The sequence below is a fragment of the Acipenser ruthenus genome, chromosome 15 (assembly GCF_902713425.1).
Source record: "Acipenser ruthenus chromosome 15, fAciRut3.2 maternal haplotype, whole genome shotgun sequence".
NCBI lineage: Eukaryota > Metazoa > Chordata > Actinopteri > Acipenseriformes > Acipenseridae > Acipenser > Acipenser ruthenus.
In genome coordinates, this window is record NC_081203.1 from 17,789,194 (window position 1) to 17,812,355 (window position 23,162).

Sequence of the window (23,162 nt, forward strand, 5' to 3'; positions counted from 1 at the left end):
GTAGGCTGTCGGGGTCTCACACACACTGCACTGTAAACTACTGTAATGTAACACTGTGCATGAAAATCTGTGTCAAATGTGAAATACATGCTATTAATGTGGTTTGTAATTGTGCACAATTTAGCACTGCAGCACTGACTAACTTAAATAAAAACAGACAGTATACATTTGGCTTATAGGCTAGTCATGATAATACGAATTAGTGGTATGATGCAACATTTTTTACTGGTCCCTTGAAATTCATATTAACGAGAATTGACTGTCCTCCTGTAAGTAGTGTAACTTGTCAATGTGGCACCATGATCTATTTTATGTTAATTGTCTAAGCTGCCAAGTTTATAATAATAATAATAATAATAATAATAATAATAATAATAATAATAATAATAATAATAATAATAATAATAATAATAAACAAATGCAAAAATCATTGTTTAAATTTTAAATAATCTTTTATTCGCATTGTACACCAATGTGTGCAATGCAGCAGCATGATTTATTTTTTGTTACTATTCCGGTAGCCTACAGTCTAAAGTAAAACGAGTGCTAGGTATTCATTTGATTTTACTACTGCACTGTATACTGTATAGGCCTAGTGTACAGATTTATATTTTTACATGATGTAATGTGTAGCCTACCCAAAACACATTAGTGTTATTTCAGCTCAATGATTTAAACATTTAAAATACATTGAGCACTATAAATGTACGTGTGTGCGATTTTATTGTATTTTTTTAAACCTGACACCTCTTAATGTCAGACAAACATATCCGGTTTAGCGAGGGGCTACTGTGTGGTTATGAAAAGCTTTTCGATAGAAACAAATTTTTTGTTTGGGGGTGAAGGTGGGGGCCCCACTATTGTTTCCTTTCATTTTAAAACATTATATAACATTATTAACATAGGTTAAATGAAGACAGAACAGAATGCATTGTACAGACGACCCTTGCATGTATAGACATTATCCTTCGGGCACCCTCTGCTGCAGCAAACCACAACTCAACTCTATTTACCTGAACAATGTTGCACGACTCTTGCAATGTATAATGCTAGAGCTCTTGCTAAGAAGACACAACAAATATTTAAATGAGTATATTGCGACTGTCTTCATGAACATATTTTCTTAGTACATACGACAAAATGTTTACTTTGTTAAGTCTTGCACAAAAATGCAACTTGCGGTTCCCGCAATAACAGAAGCTTCGACCTTGCAGCTGATCAGGCAGGAGCCGAACCAGGGGGTCGAGTACGAGTATTACCTGCCCTACCGCAGCCAGAGCCAGGGCTACGTCTGGGGCTATGGGTCCTGGGCAGAGTGCAGCAAGGAGTGTGGAGCAGGTATGGACCGCCTCACTGCGCTGGCTGTCAATTCACTGTTCACTTTCCTTTAATTACTGTATTCTGTGTGTTGTCTAAGCTTCATCCAAAACTATTGAACACTCTCAAGAGTGCTACATTTATAAATGCTGAAAGAAGCTTAGTACTTCCAGTTAAAGTGTTTCGACCATCTTGAAGACATTGAGCATAGTGGGTTTCCGACCATCTCAAGGTCTTATATTGTGGTTGCTAACCATACCATCCTCCTCCCCCCTCATGACCCAGGGTAGACTTAACAAAACTCTATACAACGTTTATCCTTGTCATACCCAACAAAATGTCTTAAAGTGCAGTCGGGGCTCCTGCGTCACGCATCTGGTAAAGGTGCTTCACGTGGAGTGCAGGATGCACCCTATAGCCTGGAGGTCGCCGGTTTGAGTCCAGGGTATTCCATTGCTGACCATGGATGGGAGCTCCTAGGGGGTGGCGCACAATTGGCCAAGTGCCTCCCGGGGCGGGGGAGGGCTTAGGTCGGCCAGGCCGCGCACCAGTGACCCCTGTGGTCTGGCCAGGCACCTGCAGCCTTGCCTGTAAGCTTCCCAGAGCTGCGTGGTCCTCCGACACTGTAGCTCTGAGGTGGCTGCATGGTGAGTCTGCAGTGTGAAAAGAAGTGGTTGGTTGATGGCACATGCTTTGGAGGACAGCGTGTGTTCGTCTTCTCCGCTCCCGAGTCAGCGTGGGGGTGGTAGCGGTCAGCTGAGCCTAAAAATAATTGGCTATTCCAAATTGGGGAGAAAATGATAAAAACAATTGGCGACTACTAAAAATAATAAAATAAGTGCTGTCAAGTAGAGAAACGAAATAAACATAAGGAACGTTTGGGAACAAGAGGAGGCCATTTGGCCCATCAGTGCTCTCCCCTTATTAGCACACCAATTGCCCCTCCTAGGGGGATCTAGTTTAATAGGACAGAATCAAGCCATTTTTTAAATGTTCCCAGTGTTTTAGATCCTAATGCTTAAAACCTAGTAGACTATTCTGTACATTTATAACTCTCTAGTATAACAATTATTTATATTATAACAAGTATTTAGATTACATTTCTGCCCATCCCACACAATGCTAAATTTAAAGTGGTGTCTTCCGTTAACTTCATCTATACCATCTAGGGTTTTATAAATCTAGGGTTTTATATTCAATTCTTTTAACCTGCCCTCATAGCCCATTGAGTCCTGGATCAACCTAGTTGCGCTTCTCTGAACCTTCTCAAGTGTTTTTGTAGTGAGGTGGCCAAAACTGGACACAGTATTCTAGGTGGGGTCTAATTAGAGCATAACTTACGAAATCCCTTCATTGGCTGAAGCTTTTGCCTATGATTTGAGTGTTAACGAGAGAGCGCTTAAGTTCTGCTTCGTTCTCTTCAGGCTACCAGTCCCGGTTGGTGTTCTGCACCATAGACAATGAGGCGTATTCGGACTACCTGTGTGCCAGCCGACCACGCCCCGTGAGTAACAGAACCTGCAACCTCCAGCCCTGTCCTCAGACCAAGCGGTGAGTGAGACCTGCCTGACTGGCTGTGTGCTCTTCCACACGTGCACAGGGAGTAGGCTGATCCTGGAAAGCAGTGCTGGTGTTGGGCTTGGTATAAGACATGCTGTTTGTACAGGACGCTTTGTACAAGAAGGAAGCCACGTTTGTTTTAAAGAATGACATCATGCTTCTCCAGCACAGGGGGGAATGTCTGCTGTGACCTCTGCACTGTGGAAGAGCAGTGCTAGTACTTAGTGGGCCTTAGTTTTATCTTTAAAGGAGACTACGCTCTGTGCTACAAACCACCTAAAGGGATTACTCTGCATAGGATGTTTCTGGTTTTTCTCAATGTCATTAAAGTAATGACAGCTAACACAGTAGTCCCATACATTTTACCTTTTTCTGGATTGCCCTTAGCTCCATAGGTCTCAGTTGCACAGTTGAAATGACCATGAAAGTGCTTCACAATCTAAAAAGCATGGCTTGCAAACACATTTATTTAGTCTAGTGTAGTACCAGATCCCGTGTTTCAAAATACAAATCCCTGTTTACTATAACATGTGTTTCTTTCAAAACTGCTCATTTGAGATCTATATATCAAATGGAAGTTCACCACAGAATAATTGTGCTGACTACAATCCCTTTAAATGTAACTGTGAGCATAGTGGCGTTCTGATCTATAACCTCTTGCATTTTGGTTGCCAACCATGTCAGTTTCTGCCTGTCCAGTCAGTTTCATTATTACTGGGTGTGTTTTTGTAGATACTGTGGACTATATACCTGTTCCTTGGCACATCCATGATCTGGTCAAGGCCAGGCAAGTAACCATCTTCTGTATCTATGCAGGATAACCTGCTGATTATCACAGGGAGGGTTGGTGGAGATATTAAGCCATTCATACCTTTGACTTTTTGGCAATTCGTAGCTATTATTGACCATTAGAAGTTCAAACAGGGGTATCAACACAACCAGACCTCCTACCCCCTATTAATCAGTGTCTATGAAACTGCCTGGGCCTGGATTCAGTGTACTGGGCTCCCAAGCCAGTTATTTAAGGTGGCGTCTACATCATGGTAACGATTGTTCCATCTCCCTAAGAAAGGTAACAAAAGTTATTGTATTTCTTGCTCTTATTGTATTACTTGTATTGTAACGCTTGAAATGTTTTTGCTTACGATTGTAAGTCGCCCTGGATAAGGGCGTCTGCTAAGAAATAAATAATAATAATAATAATAATAATAACAGTGATTGTGCAGTTTGCTGTGCTTCTCGTATGCTTTGTTCTGTGCAGTAGGGTTAGATCAAGCTCTCTTTAACTGTGGTTAACCAGCCAGCTGTTCCATGCAGTCCAGAATGGAAGTCACAATGCCCTTGTTTGTTTTCATCACATTGGTTGAACATGCATTTATGGGTTTGCAGGGCTTTCTATTCACCTTTCTCATTACAGGCACATGGCTCTAAAGAATTAAAGTGCAGGTAGCTTTGCATCTCATTGTAATGATTTTCTCCACCACTCCTTGTGTGTTTGTGATGTTTGATGTCATTGAAAGTGGTTCTGCACTGTGTTTATGATGTTTGAAATCATTGAGAGTGATTCTATAGTGTGTTTATGATGTTTGAAATCATTGAGTGGTTTTGCACTGTGTTTATGATGTTTGAAATCATTGAGAGTGGTTCTGTGCTGTGTTTATGATGTTTGAAATCATTGAGAGTGGTTCTGCACTGTGTTTATGATGTTTGAAATCATTGAGATTGGTTCTGTGCTGTGTTTATGATGTTTGAAATCATTGAGAGTGGGTCTGTGCTGTGTTTGTGATGTTTGAAATCATTGAAAGTGGTTCTGTGCTGTGTTTATGATGTTTGAAATCATTGAGAGTGGTTCTGCAGTGTATTTGTGGCTCCAATGTTAAGTTATTATTAGTTTTGTCCTTGTATGTCTTTACCTGCTTTGAACTACTTTGAGCTTGTCTGGAGAAGCCAAACTGCCAGCACTGGACTGCCTTGCACTTCCTCATTTCATTCAAACCATGTGACACATCTGTTCTGCTGGCTCAGCGTATCGTACATGAATAGGGCCCCAATATTCTTAAGAAATAAAAATAATTTCATAATTATTTGTATTTTATACAAAAAAAAAAATCACATTAACGAAACTGTACAGCTCTGACGTGTGCCTGCAAGTAATATTCGCCATGCACACAGTGCTGTGCAGTGATTATGTCATGTCATGTGAGTATATGCAGTCTAAGCAGGAAATTAAAATACTACATACTGTAAACAAGAAAATGGATGTCTCTAAAAAAGTTAAAAATGTGCCTGTAGCAGATCACATAAAGAAGTATCCAGCAGGAGGTTTACACAGCGATGGAGGGAAGCTCTTCTGTACATCCTGCAATATTACTGTAGGTCACTACCGAGAAATGGCTGTTTACAGGCATTTAGATTCAAGTATTCACCAAAAGAGAAAGACGGAAATCCAGAGCAGTACTGTGACTGCTTTACTTGCAAAGAAACAAAAAACGGTGACTTCCATGTTCCAAAAGTCAACTGAAAACCATGAAGCACGAAACACATTACATTTTGACCTGACAGAGGCGTGCGTTTGTGCAAATATCCCTCTTGAAAAATTGGACAACCAAAAGTTTAAATTCTTCAGAATGCTTCCTAAAGTTGCCAAGTATCACAAGCAGGAGATTATGGAATTGGTAAAACAATCAAGTTGCTTGTCAGTGGTCACACTGACGAGTCGACTGATGCCCAAGATCAGTATGGGTTACACATTGTATTTGTTTTGCAAGACCTAAATGGTGAACATGTACCTGGCGTACTAGAACTGAAAGCTGTCCTGCAGCTACACTTTACCTACAGGCTGTTAATTACAACACCGTTTCACAAGCTATTGTAAAGTGCTTGAATACCTTTGATTTTAAGTTTGATGTCAGTGCAAGATGAGCTGAATGGCCTCCTAGCGTTTGTAAACTTTCTTATCTGTACACGTAATTTATAACATACAGGTAGTGGACAAAATAATGGAAACCCCAATGTAAAGTCACTTAATAGGGCGTTGGGCCACTATGGTATCCCGCTCTGTGGAGTTCTCGGTGGACCATTTTTGATGAAACTGGCTGCTCGTGCCCCAGGTTGAAATTTACAGTCAATTGATCTGCAGTTGCTCGCCTGTTTTGCCTTGCACTTCGTATTAATGTACGGATATCACGATCCTAGAGTATGCGCTTCCGCCCACTGTTGCCCTTTGCTGATGATGTCTTTCCCTTGGAGTTCCCTGCCGACATCACCTTAGACACCGTTGCTCGTGAAACATCAGCAAGTTGAGCTGTCTTGGTCACTGAAGCTCCTGCCAAACGCGCCCCAACAATCACCCCTCTTTCAAAGTCACATGCAGATGAAGGCAGCAGTGCAGGTACAGTGCTGTATAATTGCCTCAGATTAGCACAGTGCAGATAAAGGCAGCAGTGTAGGTACAGTGCTGTATAAAAGGGGAGGTCTTGCGGCTATGATGCTGTTCAGGCCCGCAGGTTAGGAGGTTGATTTCCAGGCTCTGGCAGGGTGTGAGTCTGGGTGAGCCCCCTGGAGCCTCACGAGACTGGGTGTGTGTCTGGGTGAGTCCCCTGGAGCCTCATGAGACTGTGTGTGTGTCTGGGTGAGCCCCCTGGAGCCTCACGAGACTAGGTGTGTGTCTGGGTGAGCCCCCTGGAGCCTCACGAGACTGGGTATGTGTCTGGGTGAGCCCCATGGAGCCTCACGAGACTGGGTGTGTGTCTGGGTGAGTCCCCTGGAGCCTCATGAGACTGTGTGTGTGTCTGGGTGAGTCCCCTGGAGCCTCATGAGACTGGGTGTGTGTCTGGGTGAGCCCCCTGGAGCCTCACGAGACTGGGTGTGTGTGTCTGGGTGTTGTCTGGAGCCTCATGAGACTGGGTGTGTGTCTGGGTGAGCCCCCTGGAGCCTCACAAGACTGCGTGTGTGTCTGGGTGAGCCTCCTGGAGCCTCACGAGACTGGGTGTGTGTCTGGGTGTGCCCCCTGGAGCCTCATGAGACTGGGTGTGTGTCTGGGTGAGCGCCCTGGAGCCTCACGAGACTGGGTGTGTGTCTGGGTGAGCTCCCTGCAGCCTCACGAGACTGGGTGTGTGTCTGGGTGTTGTCTGGAGCCTCACGAGACTGGGTGTGTGTCTGGGTGAGCCCCCTGGAGCCTCACAAGACTGCGTGTGTGTCTGGGTGAGCCTCCTGGAGCCTCACGAGACTGGGTGTTTGTCTGGGTGTGCCCCCTGGAGCCTCATGAGACTGGGTGTTTGTCTGGGTGTGCCCCCTGGAGCCTCACGAGACTGGGTGTGTGTCTGGGTGTTGTCTAGAGCCTCACGAGACTGGGTGTGTGTCTGGGTGTTGTCTGGAGCCTCACGAGACTGGGTGTGTGTCTGGGTGAGCCCCCTGGAGCCTCACGAGACTGTGTGTGTGTCTGGGTGAGCCTCCTGGAGCCTCACGAGACTGGGTGTGTGTCTGGGTGAGCTCTCTGGAGCCTCACGAGACTGTGTGTGTGTCTGGGTCTTGTCTGGAGCCTCACGAGACTGGGTGTGTGTCTGGGTGAGCTCTCTGGAACCTCACGAGACTGGGTGTGTGTCTGGGTGTTGTCTGGAGCCTCACGAGACTGGGTGTGTGTCTGGGTGAGCCCCCTGGAGCCTCACGAGACTATGTTTGTGTCTGGGTGAGCCCCCTGGAGCCTCACTAGACTGGGTGTGAGTCTGGGTGAGCCCCCTGCAGCCTCACGAGACTGGGTGTGAATCTGGGTGAGCCCCCTGGAGCCTTATGAGACTGGGTGTGTGTCTGAGTCAGCCCCCTGGAGCCTCACGAGACTGGGTGTGTGTCTGGGTGTTCCCTGGAGCCTCACGAGACTGGGTGTGTGTCTGGGTGTTCCCTGGAGCATCACGAGACTGGGTGTGTGTCTGGGTGTTCCCTGGAGCCTCACGAGACTGGGTGTGTGTCTGGGTGTTCCCTGGAGCCTCACGAGACTGGGTGTGTGTCTGGGTGAGCCCCCTGGAGCCTCACACCTCTCCCGTTTGTTCCCATTAAAAGGATGGCGTACCTCTACCAGGCTCAAGTGTGGATGCGCACGGAGCACCTGAGCTCACGGGTGTACAGGTAACGCAGAGCCAGCGACCCAGCTATGGAAACCCTGGGGGGACAAAATCTTCCATGTGCTTCTTTTAAAAATGCTTTTTTAGTTGCAGCACTGGAGTCCACAGTGCTGGGTCAAAAATGCGCTTTGATCCCCTTCCTGGTGAGCGTGTTTGTGTGCGGGGTCAACAATTCCGCGGTCAAGCAAACAGTGGACAAAACCATGAGGTCTAGCTACCAGTTTAACGGGTACAGAGTGGACAGGGATGTGCAGTGGAATTAGATGACCTATTATTTGAAAGGGAAATAAACTGAAAATGGCAGAGCACAGTTACTGTTTATACCTGCTTTAATTAGCATGCCATTATATTTACATTTCATTACATTGCCATCATTTGAGCTAATCTCACCATGTCCATTTAATTGTTAATTTAGATGGCTGCTAATTGCGCAGTGTAGTGTATACAGATTAATGGTGTCTAATTAAGTTTCTGAAGAATTATAAATAAAATAATATAAAATAAAATAGAAAAAAAATAAAAAGAGCACATAGATACATAATATAAATAGTGTATCATTGTTGCAGCGGCTTGTGTTTTTTTAATATTTGGTTCTAGACTTCAATGTCATTTCCAGCTCCGAGCTCCCTGAGTCCACCCTGCTTCAGCTTGACCCGGGATTGTGTGTTTTTGCCTGGCTGCCCTAGTGTGATACCCCTACTAATGCAGTCATGATTTCAATGATAAAAATAATCTGTGTTGAAATCACTTGGCGGGGGAGAAGTAATCCTAGTCTGTGTTTACAAAGGACTCTTACACCCGCACGGACGTTTGCATTCTACAGAGAAAAAAATACCTTTGCTTATAACTTTAAAAAAAAAAAAGTGTGGGTTGTTGATTGATTGTATGTTTCAGCTCTTTGTGGGCGTGTGATTTACAGCAGGTTGTTTCTGTGCTGCTGCAGAATGATCAGCAGGGGGTGTGGGAGTCCTGGTTGCATCACGGAGGGACCCTTCGTAGAGGGAGATTTAGGACTTTGGCAGGAATGTCTGCTTGGTTTGGTGTGCAGCATCTGGGGAGCTCCTGAGAAACCAGGGCAGCCAGTCCAGCCTCCAAGTGTCCAGAGAAGCAAAGACCAGCTAGAACCACAACTCGATCATTTATTGCCATGTGATAATACAGTAATTGATAAAAAAAAAAAAATCAGTACAATAAATAATTTAGGCTAAACAAGTTAATATACTGATCATTGGTTATTGTTCCAACCCTAGACTGAGGTACAAGGATGGGGGGGTAACTGTCTCCTTGCAATGGCGGATCTCAGTACAGCCTAATTTCACAGCTAAAGCTGTTGGATTGGGAGACTAGCAGGGCGAGCTGTGGTGTGGGAGCCCCCCAGGATGCTGCTGCTGGGTGTCTGCTTTGCGTTAGCGTGTGGATTTGTGTGGGGGTCTCCTATCCATTGTGTTTTAACTCTCCCTAGCTGGAAGATGGGCGAGTGGTCCGCGTGCTCAGCTACATGTGATGGAGGCACGCAGACCCGCAGCGTGTTCTGCCTGACCCAGGACAGCGCCGGCTCCCGCGTTGCGGACGAATCGCAGTGTGCAGCCTTCTCTGCCCGGCCGCACTCCCAGCAGGCATGTAGCCTGCGCCATTGTGCCGCCTGGAGCGCCAGGGGCTGGTCAGAGGTGAGAGCCGCACTGCTTCACAACCCTGCGCCCTCGCGCTTTATCTTTTTTTTTTTTTTTTTTTTTTAGCAGCTTCAAAAAAAGATTCCATTTTAAAATCCCTAATGTTATGAAATTGTATATTATTGGTCCAATTCCCCTTCTCCAGCTGTAGCTTCTGCTTTCTTTGCAGAATATTATTGTTCATTTACTAACCTCTGAAACCTGGCTTATACCCTTGACAGCAGATCCAGTTGACACTAGTTCAGTAAGCACAAGGTGTCCTGGGGCAGTGGTTTAGGTATGCCATCTAAATTAATGGAATATGTTTCAGCAATAAGCATTAGTGGGAACTTTGTTTTGTGCATATTGGGAACAAACATTGAGAAATACCAATTTAATTTGCTCAGTACACCCTTGATGATATATTAATTCATCAAACTGGTCAAACTGTAGCAGTTGGGTTGAATGTAATAATTTAGTCCCAAAAAATTTTAGTCCACATTAGGCTTTTTCAAAACTGAGAAGTTACTTCAAGTTAAAGTAAGCCAATTTAAACAGTGAGGTTTATTTTAAATATCTGAAGCACAGTGAATGTGAATGCTGCCCCCCTTCCACTGGTGACCCCCCACCTCAAGTCTATGCTGTGAGCATCACTACATTCTGTTTAAACAGTGGTGCAGGAGGTCTGTATTGGAGTGGGTTTGTGAGGGGGAGGGAGGCAGGATTTAGATCCACTGCAGTGAAGCAGCTTTAAGCCCCCTTGTGCACCAGGGAGGCTCCCTTTCCTGACTGTCTGCCTGTCTGTCTGTCCTGGTCCAGTGCTCGGAGACCTGTGGCGAGGGGGAGCAGACTCGCTCTGTAGTGTGTCTCTCCGGGGCTGGCATCCAGCTCCAGGACTACGCCTGCCAGGCCCTGCCCAAACCCGCCAGCACGCAGCCCTGCGAGAGAGCCACCTGCCCACGTGAGATCAGCTGGCACATCGGGGACTGGGGCCTGGTAAGAAATAAAAACACTCATGTCTTTCTGTACATCAAGAAACCTTATTGTTCTACTTTCTGTGATATGGATCACATGGTGGTGTTTCAGCCAGTTTAAATTGATGTGGTTTAATAATTAGAGTTGTGCAGCTCCCATTGGTAATTACAACAGTCTACCATCGGGTGACACTAGAGCAGAAGTTGCTCTGCCACACTATAGAAGGAATATGTTTGATTTTGGTTATGAAAAATGACTTTGGTCTTGACCTCTTTTATGGTCTTGACCAGCTTCTTAAAAAGTATAAAATGAAATGTTACTACACACCATGTTACTACACTCCCCCTTCTCTCTCTCTCTCTCTCTCTCTCTCTGTCTCTCTCTCTCTCTCTCTCTCTCTCTCTCTCTCTCTCTCTCTCTCTCTCTGTCTCTGTCTCTCTGTCTCTCTGTCTCTCTCTCTCTCTCTGTCTCTGTCTCTCTCTCTCTGGCTCTCTCTCTCTGTCTCTCTTTCTCTCTCTGTCTCCCCTCTCTCCCTCTCTCTCTCTCTCTCTCTCTCTCTCTCTCTCTCTCTCTCTCTCTCTCTCTCTCTCTCTCTCTTCCTCTTTCTCTTCCCCCCGCAGTGCTCGAAGAGCTGTGACTCAGGCCTGCGAGAGCGGCAGGTGATCTGTGCTGACCGCGATCGAAACTTCTACAACCTGAATCAGTGCGTGGCGAGGGACCGGCCCTCCACTGTGGAGAAGTGCAACACCCAGCCCTGCTCCGTCCGTCAGGGTGAGTGTCCCACAGCCCTGCTCCCTCCCCCTGGAGCTCTTTCTAACCCTGCTGTGATCACTCCTCCCTGGTGTGCTGTGTTTAACCTTGCTGTGATCACTCCTCCCATGTGTTCTGTGTCTAACCCTGCTGTGATCACTCCTCCCTGGTGTTCTGTGTCTAACCCTGCTGTGATCACTCCTCCCTGGTGCTCTGTGTCTAACCCTGCTGTGATCACCCTGCTGTGATAAAAGTGGATGAAAATACGAGAAGAATGTTCTCTCAGTGTAAAACCCACCATGGACCTGTGAATGATTCAGCTTGGAAAGACGTGTACATGAACTGTAATTGATTGATTATGGTAATCACAATTACAAATAGAATTTCACAGGTGTGCCAAGGTTCAACTGCAGTGACAATGACATTGTAACTGCAATCAATTACAAATGAACCATTCCATTGTAACTGCAATCCATTACAAATGAACCATTCAATTGTAACTGTAATCCATTAGAAATGAACAATTCTATTGTAAAAGCAATCCATTAGAAATGAACCATTCCATCGTAACTGGCTCCAGCTCTGATCTCCTGTATTCTGTCTTTAGAGGTGCCGAGCATGCCTGACCCCAGGGGCTACGATGAGACCAGGCGGGGCACCCTGGTCCCCTACATCCCTGATGGACCCTCCACAGGTGAGTAGAGCTCACCGAGGTCCAACCCACGTGCTGGGGGATGGGGTCTGTATGAATGATATTAACAGTGGCAGATCTTGATGTTCCACCAAAAATGTAAAAAACGGATTTTCACAGATACTGTTTCACTTTTTTTTCAATTGTAAGTAAAGTTAATATGTTGGGTTCGCATAACGCTAAAGACAGGCTGTATTTAGGTTGTTAAAATAGACCCCATGGGGTCCTGGATCAAGCATTTGCAGCGTTATTAAGACCATAGTGCTGAGTTTACGCTAGCCTTAAAATTGCCCCGTATGTATCATGACACTTTTGTTAAGGCCGTGTTAGCAGCTCCAAAATGCGCTCCTCCACTCATAGCCATGCATTTTAGGCTTGTCAAGTCTTAATTATATGCAAGTGCAAGTTGTAGGCGGGGCTCATTTGTAAATGAAGTCTGTGATATTAAAATGAGATTTATGAAGCTGCAGAACAGCTGCACCGGCTCTAAAAGGGTTCACAAATAAGTCAGATTTCAAACTGGTCTTATTTGAGCGCAAAGAAGAAGTCAGAAAGCAGCTGATAGGAAAGAGCATTATCCAGCAGTCACAACCTATTTCTTACTACGGAGAGTGCAGGCTCCTAACCTTCCTGAACAACCCAGGAACAGATGGAGAGTACTGAGAAGAAGGGAGAGTATTTAGGGCATTATCCTTTCTGATCTCCCTGAGGATGAAATTACAGCTCGATAATGGCTATTTCATTATGTACAATTGTTTGTATTCGTCGTTTAATAAACTTGGTTCATTATATCCTTTTCATTATGTATATTTGGTTTTATCCGTCATATAATTATAATATACTATAAAGTCAAGACAGCCACAGACATTTAAGCATTTAAATGTGGCAGCTTACATCGTGCCTCATTTTGAGCCAGTTAATGCATTCGGGATGGGGTCAAATTTGTGCTGCGGCAGAGCATTGCTTTACACTCTGCCAATTTAGCGCTGCATCCGTCGCTCTTGATGCATGTCTCCCCATCTGTTGTACTGAAATATGCCATATACGAGCAGTACAGCATGCTGGACACTGGTATTGAGTTGATCATGTTCTTCACTCTTCTACACTGTACTGTATGAGCAGTACAGCATGCTGGACACTGGTATTGAGTTGATCATGTTCTTCACTCTTCTACACTGTACTGTATGAGCAGTACAGCATGCTGGACACTGGTATTGAGTTGATCATGTTCTTCACTCTTCTACACTGTACTGTATGAGCAGTTACAAAGGTCTTCTGGAAGAACCCAGGTACCTGGGTTGCGAGGGTTATATGGCCATAGCTTGGGGATAGTCCCTCAGACACAGATACACGGAAATCTCCTTTTTGTTAGACATGTTTTTACACATGGGCTTGTAATGTAAGAGCCTCCTTGAATGTGTCCAGACAGGTTTAAACATACACCAGCACTGCACCTTTTAATGTGCTCTCCTCTTCAACATGTGAGGGCCAGAGCCACTTTAAATAGCTGCTCTCTCCCAGTGTGTTGCTCTTCTGTCCTGGGTGGTATCATTAAGAGAGCGAGGAGACAAACACAAGACTTTCTTTAAGGTGTGCACCGTATCAGCTAGTGTGCTAGCTGGTTTAATTAGACATTGAAACGCGCCAACTGAGGTCAAATCAAAAATAAGGTTTTAAAAGCCTAAAGGCAAGACCAAACGTAGACACTTGAACATGTTGACAGACCTAATGGAATGCAGGCTTGTTTGAGTTTGACTGACTTTGTTGAGAGGTGTGTGTTCTTTAATACAAACCTAATGGAATGCAGGCTTGTTTGTGTTTGATTGGCAGAGAAGCATTTCTAGGGATGGCCCAGAGCTGTACCTGCTAAGCACACACCAGGTTACTGTAGAGTATATGCTGTTGATTAAACACAATGCTATGCTTGCTGTAGCTGTAGAATATTAGTAAAATGAAGGTAATTAACCTGTTCCATGATAGTACAAAAAAAAAAATACAAAAAGTTTTCTTAGATATCTCTACTGTTGTCCCTGCATTTGTCAGCATTACTCAGCATTAATCAGTGACTGGTTCCATTACAAAAACAATTGCAATTGCATTTCCTAACCTTTAGAACGTAGGTACAAATAATCAACCCCTCCTTCAAAAACGATTATAATAAGCAAGACATCCAGTGAGTGCAGTGGCACCTGTGAGGCATCCAGTCGTAGGGTTGGTAAAACGGGTCCGATGCTCTGAGTGCTCAATTAGAGCGTGTGTCACACTTAGTGATGCACCACCCTTACTGTGGTACGGGAGTGCTGACTGTGAGAGCTGCCTCAGTTTACAGGAACACGGAGCGCAGGGAGTCTGAAGCACCGCCCCCTCCGGTGAATCGGGAGGAAGGATCGAACCCCCCGCAGTACCACTGGGAGTTCCATGGCCAGGTCTGCACCCTGTCCCAGTACGGCTGCTGTCCTGATGGGTACACCCGAGCCAGAGGCCCCCAGGGCTGGGGCTGCCCAGGATCCAGCTGTGCCCAGTCCAGGTAACATATCCACACCATCCCATTCTGCACCATCTTAACATCCAGAACTATTAAACATTCAGTAGTGCTAAATCAAGAGATACTAACAGAAACTTAATCAATTCAATGACAATTGTTTGACTAGGAGTCTTTCTCAGTGTAAACAGTGGAGAATTCAGATAACACATTTTTTTTAGAAGGTAAAGAAAATAAAAAAATGAGATAATAGGGAAAATGTATTTGGGGACACACGTCTATACTTTTTGACATGCTATACGTTGTACAGTAGGTGACATGCTCTGTCAGAGAGCTGAAACCTGTAATGTTTTTATACATTCAGTGCTAGCTCTTTATTTCAGTACTTTAAGAATACTGTATCATGTTTAGGGGGATTTGACAATAAATAATGCCAGTGCTGGACTGCTGTTGTATAAGGACCCTTTAGTAATTTACTGTCAGATCGTGGAATAACGAGGGCGCACACTGTGCTGTTTGTCATTTGTTAAACAGTGGGTGGCTCCTTCACAGTTAGCTCACACTAAAATGTATCACTAATTCACTGTTCAGCAGAATGATGAGTGATCACTGTCCACTGCTTGACACCAGTGGATGAGTGTGTATGTCACATACACCTCTTTGAGTGTGTATGTGAATGAGTGAGTGTGTTTGTGTTGGTTTCTCTACAGGTATGGCTGCTGTCCTGATGGGATTACTGCAGCACTGGGCCCCAACAATGCTGGCTGTCATAGATACTACAGTGACAGGGAGAGCAGGCCATCTGCCAACCCCAACCCCAACCCAAGCACGGACAACACAGTAAGTGACAGCCATCCAGGGGGGGTGGGGGGATCGTTTGTCCTTTTTGTATTTCATACAACAGTTGCACTAGGCCTATACAGTATACAGTGCAGTAGTAAAATCAAATGAATACTTAGCGCACTTTCTTTTTACTTTAGCCTATAGGCTGCTGGTAACACAAAATAAATCATGCTGCTGCATTGTACACATTAGCGAAAATAATAAAACGTTATTTTAAATTGAAACAATGGTTTTAGCACACTTTCTTTATTACAGCAGCCTACTTAGTACACAGTTAACACAAAACAGATTATGGGGCCGCATTGACAGGTCATGATACTATACAGTACCTTACATATACGGCACACACTTTACAGAAATAAATCATTTTTAAATTTACATTGAACATTTTACAGTGTACGCGTGGCTGCAGGTCAAATCTACCTGCTACTTTGGTTCTCTGCTGGTATGAGTTAGACTTTTGTTGCATTTGCAATTCAGAATTGTAATACCTGTAGTGCACATCTTGGGTTTATTTGTGAAAGCTTGTCGATCGATGGATCGCAGTTCATTTACACTCTGTAGAGTAGGAGTTTATATGCCCTGTTTTAATTATGTTCTTCATTGTTAGTGATTTAGGAGCTACTTGTATCTGTTCTCCTGTTTGTTTTTGTCCTGTCTCTGGTGTCACTAGAATAGTCTCTTTGGAGCATGCTATTCAGTGACCGAGCATCACACTTAATTGGTTATTACTGGGGGACATATGTTGTGTCTGGCTTATCCGAATGTACAACATAATGGTGTCTATGTTAGTGATGGGCTGCTGTATCCGCACCTGCATTAGTGAGGGGCTGCTGTAACCGCACCTGCATTAGCGAGGGGCTGCTGTATCCGCACCTGCATTAGTGAGGGGCTGCTGTATCCGCACCTGCATTAGTGAGGGGCTGCTGTATCCGCACCTGCATTAGTGAGGGGCTGCTGTATCAGCACCTGCATTAGTGAGGGGCTGCTGTATCCGCACCTGCATTAGCGAGGGGCTGCTGTATCAGCACCTGCATTAGTGAGGGGCTGCTGTATCCGCACCTGCATTAGCAAGGGGCTGCTGTATCAGCACCTGCATTAGTGAGGGGCTACTGTATCCGCACCTGCATTAGTGAGGGGCTGCTGTATCCGCACCTGCATTAGCGAGGGGCTGCTTTATCCGCACCTGCATTAGCGAGGGGCTGCTGTATCAGCACCTGCATTAGTGAGGGGCTGCTGTATCAGCACCTGCATTAGCGAGGGGCTGCTGTATCAGCACCTGCATTAGTGAGGGACTGCTGTATCCGCACCTGCATTAGTGAGGGGCTGCTGTATCCGCACCTGCATTAGTGAGGGGCTGCTGTATCCGCACCTGCATTAGTGAGGGGCTGCTGTATCTGCACCTGCATTAGTGAGGGGCTGCTGTATCAGCACCTGCATTAGCGAGGGGCTGCTGTATCAGCACCTGCATTAGTGAGGGACTGCTGTATCCGCACCTGCATTAGTGAGGGGCTGCTGTATCCGCACCTGCATTAGTGAGGGGCTGCTGTATCCGCACCTGCATTAGTGAGGGGCTGCTGTATCCGCACCTGCATTAGTGAGGGGCTGCTGTATCAGCACCTGCATTAGTGAGGGGCTGCTGTATCAGCACCTGCATTAGTGAGGGGCTGCTGTATCCGCACCTGCATTAGCGAGGGGCTGCTGTATCCGCACCTGTATTGTGTAATTTATATGATGTTTATTGTATCCAATGGTGGGGTTACATACAGTATCTACTAATACAATAGCAATTCTGAAAGAAAAGAAAACCCTCCTGATCTGGTGAGAGAATTGAAAGGGCAATTTCAAATGTAAGATGGCATGGAGAATTATATTTGGTGCACTGCTGTATTCTCTCAATAAAGTTCCATTGCAGTGATCGTTTTCATATATCAGATTATCCATTTGACTTTGTGTTTACAAACCATTCAGTCTGATATGACATACCCCATGGCTCATGATTTTCCCTCGCTGGTACATTGCTGTTTCTTTGTGCTTTGATTTTCCCTTGCTGGTACATTGCTGTTGCTTTGTGGTTTGATTTTCCCTTGCTGGTACATTGCTGTTGCTTTGTGGTTTGATTTTCCCTTGCTGGTACATTGCTGTTTCTTTGTGGTTTGATTTTCCCTTGCTGGTACATTGCTGTTTTGTTGCTGGAGCTATGGTCCTAACCCTGTCTCTCTCTCCCCCTCAGGAGGTGCGTTCTCCAGCCCCAGCGAGCCCGGACGGAGCATGTCGCACTTCCACCTACGGCTGCTGCTATGACGGGGTTATCCTGGCGACTGGGCCCAATGGAGAGGGCTGCCACAGCCGGCCACATTACCGTAAGTGAATCCACAGACACAGAGGAGGCACAGACACAGAGGAGGCACAGTCACAGAGGAGGCACAGTCACAGAGGAGGCACAGACACAGAGGAGGCACAGTCACAGAGGAGGCACAGTCACAGAGGAGGCACAGACACAGAGGAGGCACAGTCACAGAGGAGGCACAGACACAGAGGAGGCACAGTCACAGAGGAGGCACAGTCACAGAGGAGGCACAGACACAGAGGAGGCACAGTCTCAGGAGGCGACCCAGACACAGAGGAGGCACAGTCACAGAGGAGGCACAGTCACAGAGGAAGCACAGTCACAAAGGAGGCACAGTCACAGAGGAGGCACAGACGCAGACAAGAGGATTGCCAGCCTACGCTTATTGTACCAGAATCCAGGCTAACAGATTATGGACAAACTGTTTAACTGTAGGTACAAGATTTTCTTCATTTTCTCTCCAGACATACTGCTGTCCATTTTGCGGGATAAGTTATATTTTAGTCTCATTGGACCACAGAATTTTATGAATTTTATTTTAAGTGGTTTGCAGCGAGGTCTACATGCATACACTCTTCTGTGTTCAGATCCTTTGTAATTTTAGTTTGGAAGTCCGTTTCTTTCAAGCATTTCACTTGAATTAGTTCTGTGGTGCTTCTTGTTTTATAGCTCTGATTGTGGATTTTGCTATTCCATATTTCTTCTGTAGCCATTTCCTTTGTTGTAGTTTGCTGAGTGCTTTTCTCAAATCTGAATCCAACTCCTTTGTCTTGACCATCATCTGCTGTGCTGCCAAAATGTTCTTCAACAGATGTTGGAAACAATGACCTATTTTTCTGGCTATTGACTTTATAATGCAGCTTAGTTACTGTGTAATGGTTTTCAATCAATGAATATATATTTTAATTAGTTCTATTAAGTTTTTATAGACTTTTAATGTAAATGTGCCAATACTTTTGTCACGAACACATATTTGAAATTGCTTAAGTGTTTTTTTTTATAAATATTGTTTTTAAACTACCAGAAATTGTGTATTTTGGTCTTTCTCATCTTAATTAGTGGCTAATGTTCACTAAATGCTTGTAGTTAACATGTGTTCTTGAATGATCTTACATTAAGTGGAGGGTGCCAATACTTTTGTCTGTGACTGTACAGGAGCAGGAATATCACAAAGGCAACTATAGTGGCATTTAGAAAGGATGGGAAAGGAACATATTGCACACTGTTTTGGAATATGAGGTGCAGTAATACTAAAATAAACTTGTCACATTCTTTGGACGCGGATGTTTTTAGAGTTGGACACATTTCAGAATAAGAACATGTTAACCCAGCGGCACTATTGCACCTATTCCCTCAGCTTCCCTTACCTCTTTCTACAGAACCACTGCCCTTCAACACCAAACAGCAACACTGGTCACATGAACAAATTCAGTTAGCCAATGTGTCCACAAAATCAATCAACACTGGTTTATCAGACAACTCATTTTAGTGTTACCAAGGTGAACTTTTCTACAATTATTGAACACTTAATAGTGCTAAATTTAGAGAAAAAAAAAGTATTTATCAGTGCCTTTTAGTATTATTTAATTTAGTATTTGTAAGGCGAGCATTTGTAATGACATCTAACTGTATTCTGATCACGCCTCATTTAAACCCTTTAAGAAACGTGCCGGTGTGCTGCACGCAATGTGAAGCTGACAGGTGCGTAACTCTTTGTTTCTGTTGCAGCTCACCCCGTGGCATGTCTGCTCCCCTATGCTACCGGACCCTGCTCGGAATGGGCTGGCCGCTGGTACTTTGTCCCGTCCAGCGGGGCATGTTCCCAGTTCTGGTATGGGGGCTGCCACGGCAACCGCAATAGCTTCCTGTCGGAGCAGGAGTGCCTGAGTGAGTGCAAGGGGCAGGCCGACGTGCAGCCTGTGAGTGGGGGGGGGCAGGACGTCCAGGCACAGACCCTCCAGCTGGAGAAGGAAGACTCCAGGGGAGACAGGAGACCACACAGCCCGGGGAAAGAGATCTTGAGGGGGGACAACTGGAGGAAGCCCCTGGCAGAGACCGACTCCAGCACAGGCAGCCAGTCACAGTCACAGTCTGTGCAAAAAGTGTTCACCATCTATCATGGGACCGGCCCTCGCCTGACCATTGAGAAGAGACCAAGTGGCCACACGCCACCCTCGCCCGCTGGGGAAATAAGTTCTCATGGAGGGAAGGCTTCCAGCAGCAGGAGCCCATTTCACAGCGGCCAGGCCCAGCCGGTGGAAGTGAGTGAGCGGGGGGGTTACGACCGGCACGCACAGGCGAGGGCGCACTTTGTGAAGGGGCAACACCGGAGCATACACGGAGGAGGACCAACGCTGCACACCACCTACCCTGGGAAACGGGACCAGGGGCCAGGGAAATTCATCAACTCGAGGTGGACCTCACTGGGTCAGGGCGGGGTCAAGAATCATGAGCTTCCAGACAAGGGCTATCATGCCGACACGGGGAGCCCCCAGCTCCCCCCTGAAGCAGCAGAGACCCCCAAGCCAGCGCCGGCCATGAAGGAAGAGGCCGGGGAGGGCGGGGACTCTGCTGGACTGGACACTCCAGGACCAGTCTTCCAGTCCCCAGACGGCTTGGTCTCTGAGCAGAGCTCCAGACTGGCAGCGCAGTCCAGCCAGCACAGCTCCCAAAGGTGAGGGCAGGTTCGATAAGATCATATAGGGAAACACTCAAGAATGCAACAGCAATACCACACGGGTGAATGGACTGCAGTGACTCCTCGAAGAAAATGTAACTTGAGGCAAAACCACTCACACTGTTGATGTTTTCTTAACAAGTCAGTTATTATGCTTTTTTGAGTAAACGTGTAAGATGACAGCCAAGACAGCGTGATTTAATAGAACATAGGCATAAGAATAAAAGCCCCATGTAACCTGAACTGAAGAAAGATACAATCTTCAGACAGATTACATTTCTGGCACTGCTGCTTTTTTAAGTCACTGTATTTCAAATACAATCCTGTCCTAATATGCTTAGGGTACTATTTAAACAAATGGAAATGTGCTATGACTTCATTGAGCCAGCTTTATATATGTACATGTATTTATGAGAAGACTCATACCACATTGGTCTTATAGCAAACCGTCCTTTTTAGGTAGGGCTGTAAGAGGGTTATAAATTAGACAAACCCTTCCAATGAGCAACCTTCTTTTTTCTACTATGCTGTGAACACAAATAGCCCTTTTCTCCTGGGAATGCTGTGTTTGGGAGTTGACTGAACTGAAGCCTTCCCTCCCCCCCAGGTTGAGTATTGATAAGTCAGGACCCTCAACAGTGGAAGGACGGCCCGGGCAGACAGTGAGACTGCCCTGCAAGGTGCCCCCCTCTCCCGGCGTTACAGTGGAGTGGAGGAGAGATGGGCGCCCCCTGAGCTCCCCCAGGTAAGGAGTCCAGCTCACCTGTAATACTGTGGGGTTACAGGACAGTGAACGTCTGTGTACGTGGGTAATATCGGCACGAGCAGGAGTGAACACTTTCATATTTAACTACTGTGTTTAGCTGCTGCATGGGAGGAAAACAGGATTGCAGATTTGTTTGCTTGTTATCCGCCATTACTGTTTTCTTAGAGAGTAATTGTAGCCCCGCCCCCATTGCATGCTCTCTCCATGGTAACAACATGCCAGGGGCCCGTTTCACAAAAGTCCTGTGAAATGGCTGGTCGACACAAATCCGTTGTATTTGGCAAGTTTTCTGCAAGTTTTGTCACAAAGAAAAAAAAGTTGCAGATGATCACTGAAGCAGTAAACACTGTTGGGGAGGAGCAAAGAACAGTAGCCGAAATAATAAAGAAATGGATAGAATCCCTAGTGAGCAGAACGAAATTAAAAGAAGGAAAAAGAAGAGAAATAAAAAAGCTTTAAAGTTGATTGAGGAAAACCAAAATCCCTCCCTGCTGACAGACATGTGGAGCTGTGAAAAGTGACAGGCTGTACTGTGAAGTTCTATACATACATAAGGAAAGCCCTTCTTCAGCTATGTAGAAAAAAAATCAACGCTGTGCAGCAGACGTATTTAAAGAAAAAGTGCACTGATCTGTGTTTACTTTTCTTTCTACACAGTTGAAAATTGGCTTTTGGATGAAATGTATATAGTGAACTAAGCACAATCGCTACCTTGACACTTTTATTAGTCTTTAGGGGCATGCCTGGTAATCAAGTGGCATTTAGCCTCACTATTTAAACGTGTCGGGCAGGTAATAACATGGAGGTGGCTGCTGCTACAAAGCTTTGTTACTACTGGGGTGAAGTGTAGCTGAGACGAGTTGAGGAAAGTGCGTTTTGTTTCTGTGATTTGGGGATCTGGCAGGTTACTTTTAGATTTTATCTGTGAGAAGGAGATGCTTGTCACTATTTTTGTCACTTGAGTTTGGTCCATTTTATTTGTTTGTATCACGTTTGTGTGTTATTTAACTTATTTATTGTACACATTTAATTCTGTTTGTATTATTGTTACTATTTACATAATAATTGCTGTACGGCATTATCACCAGTTTAAAGCAAGGTAATCTGACCAGTAATGCTATTGGTTTGTTTTATTATCATAGTGATTAAATCGGTACTTTTGGTATATGATGGTATTTAATAAAATAAACCGTGTTTGTTTTTACAACTTGTCCTTGCCTCAGTTTCTGTTGTTTTTCACCCACATAACTTTGGGTCACACATCATTAAATACATAATTTTGTTTTGTAATTACTTAAACCTTTTGTATATATCCAAAAAAAAAATGTATCCTGTGTGGGGGGAGTTCTAAGATAAAACCTGAGAAATATAAGATATAACCTGAGAAATCTGTTCAATAAAGCGTACAGTTCCACAGCAAGCTAGTAGTAGCGCCATGGAATGTCCTAAAACAGGATCTGCGATGAAAATTGCGACTTGCGGATGCTGTCTGGCTCTCGCAGGTTTCTGGTGAAAATCTGCGATGTCGCAGCTCTGCGAAAGTTTTATGAAACTCAATGTTTTATTTGCGAGGTGCTTGTGATTGCGATCGTCGCAAGTCGCTTTTGTTTAACGGGCCTCAGTACCGGGTATGAAAGGACGCCTACAAGGCATGGCACAGCATGGGATTTAAACCATGTCCTGGGGACAGTGTCACGGTGAGTGAAGGGTGTGGACGCCATGCCACTACGCTGTCTGTGATGTGATGTGGAAGACAGAAGGCGAAATGTGTGCTCTGATTGGCTTAACGACCCTGAGCAGTCTAGAATACAATTTGATCAGAGGCCAGCTGGATAAGTGAGTGCCTTCGCAACCCCCCTAGGAGATGTATTAGACCAGGCTGCTGTTGACTAGAAATTACTGAGCTCCACTCCAGAATTACATTAACATTAACACGACTCTCCCCAAAGCTGGGTGGCTGTGTAAATGTTCTTGTCAGGCAGCAC

General features: G+C 45.2%; 1 protein-coding gene across 3 annotated transcripts in view; it reads left to right on the forward strand.

Annotated features, from left to right (window-relative positions):
• LOC117973852 (papilin-like) overlaps positions 1-23,162 on the forward strand; it is a 74,905-nt gene that overhangs the window by 42,162 nt on the left and 9,581 nt on the right. The window contains exons 11-22 of one of the 3 annotated variants that reach the window (XM_058987246.1): positions 1,215-1,338; positions 2,742-2,868; positions 7,933-7,998; positions 9,457-9,661; positions 10,463-10,639; positions 11,239-11,389; positions 11,976-12,062; positions 14,382-14,586; positions 15,252-15,381; positions 17,618-17,747; positions 19,463-20,408; positions 21,019-21,156. In XM_058987246.1, the coding sequence (XP_058843229.1) occupies positions 1,215-1,338; positions 2,742-2,868; positions 7,933-7,998; positions 9,457-9,661; positions 10,463-10,639; positions 11,239-11,389; positions 11,976-12,062; positions 14,382-14,586; positions 15,252-15,381; positions 17,618-17,747; positions 19,463-20,408; positions 21,019-21,156 (2,486 nt within the window). The remainder of the gene's footprint in view (positions 1-1,214; positions 1,339-2,741; positions 2,869-7,932; positions 7,999-9,456; positions 9,662-10,462; positions 10,640-11,238; positions 11,390-11,975; positions 12,063-14,381; positions 14,587-15,251; positions 15,382-17,617; positions 17,748-19,462; positions 20,409-21,018; positions 21,157-23,162) is intronic. The other 2 variants (XM_058987249.1, XM_058987247.1) reach the window with 2 other exon arrangements.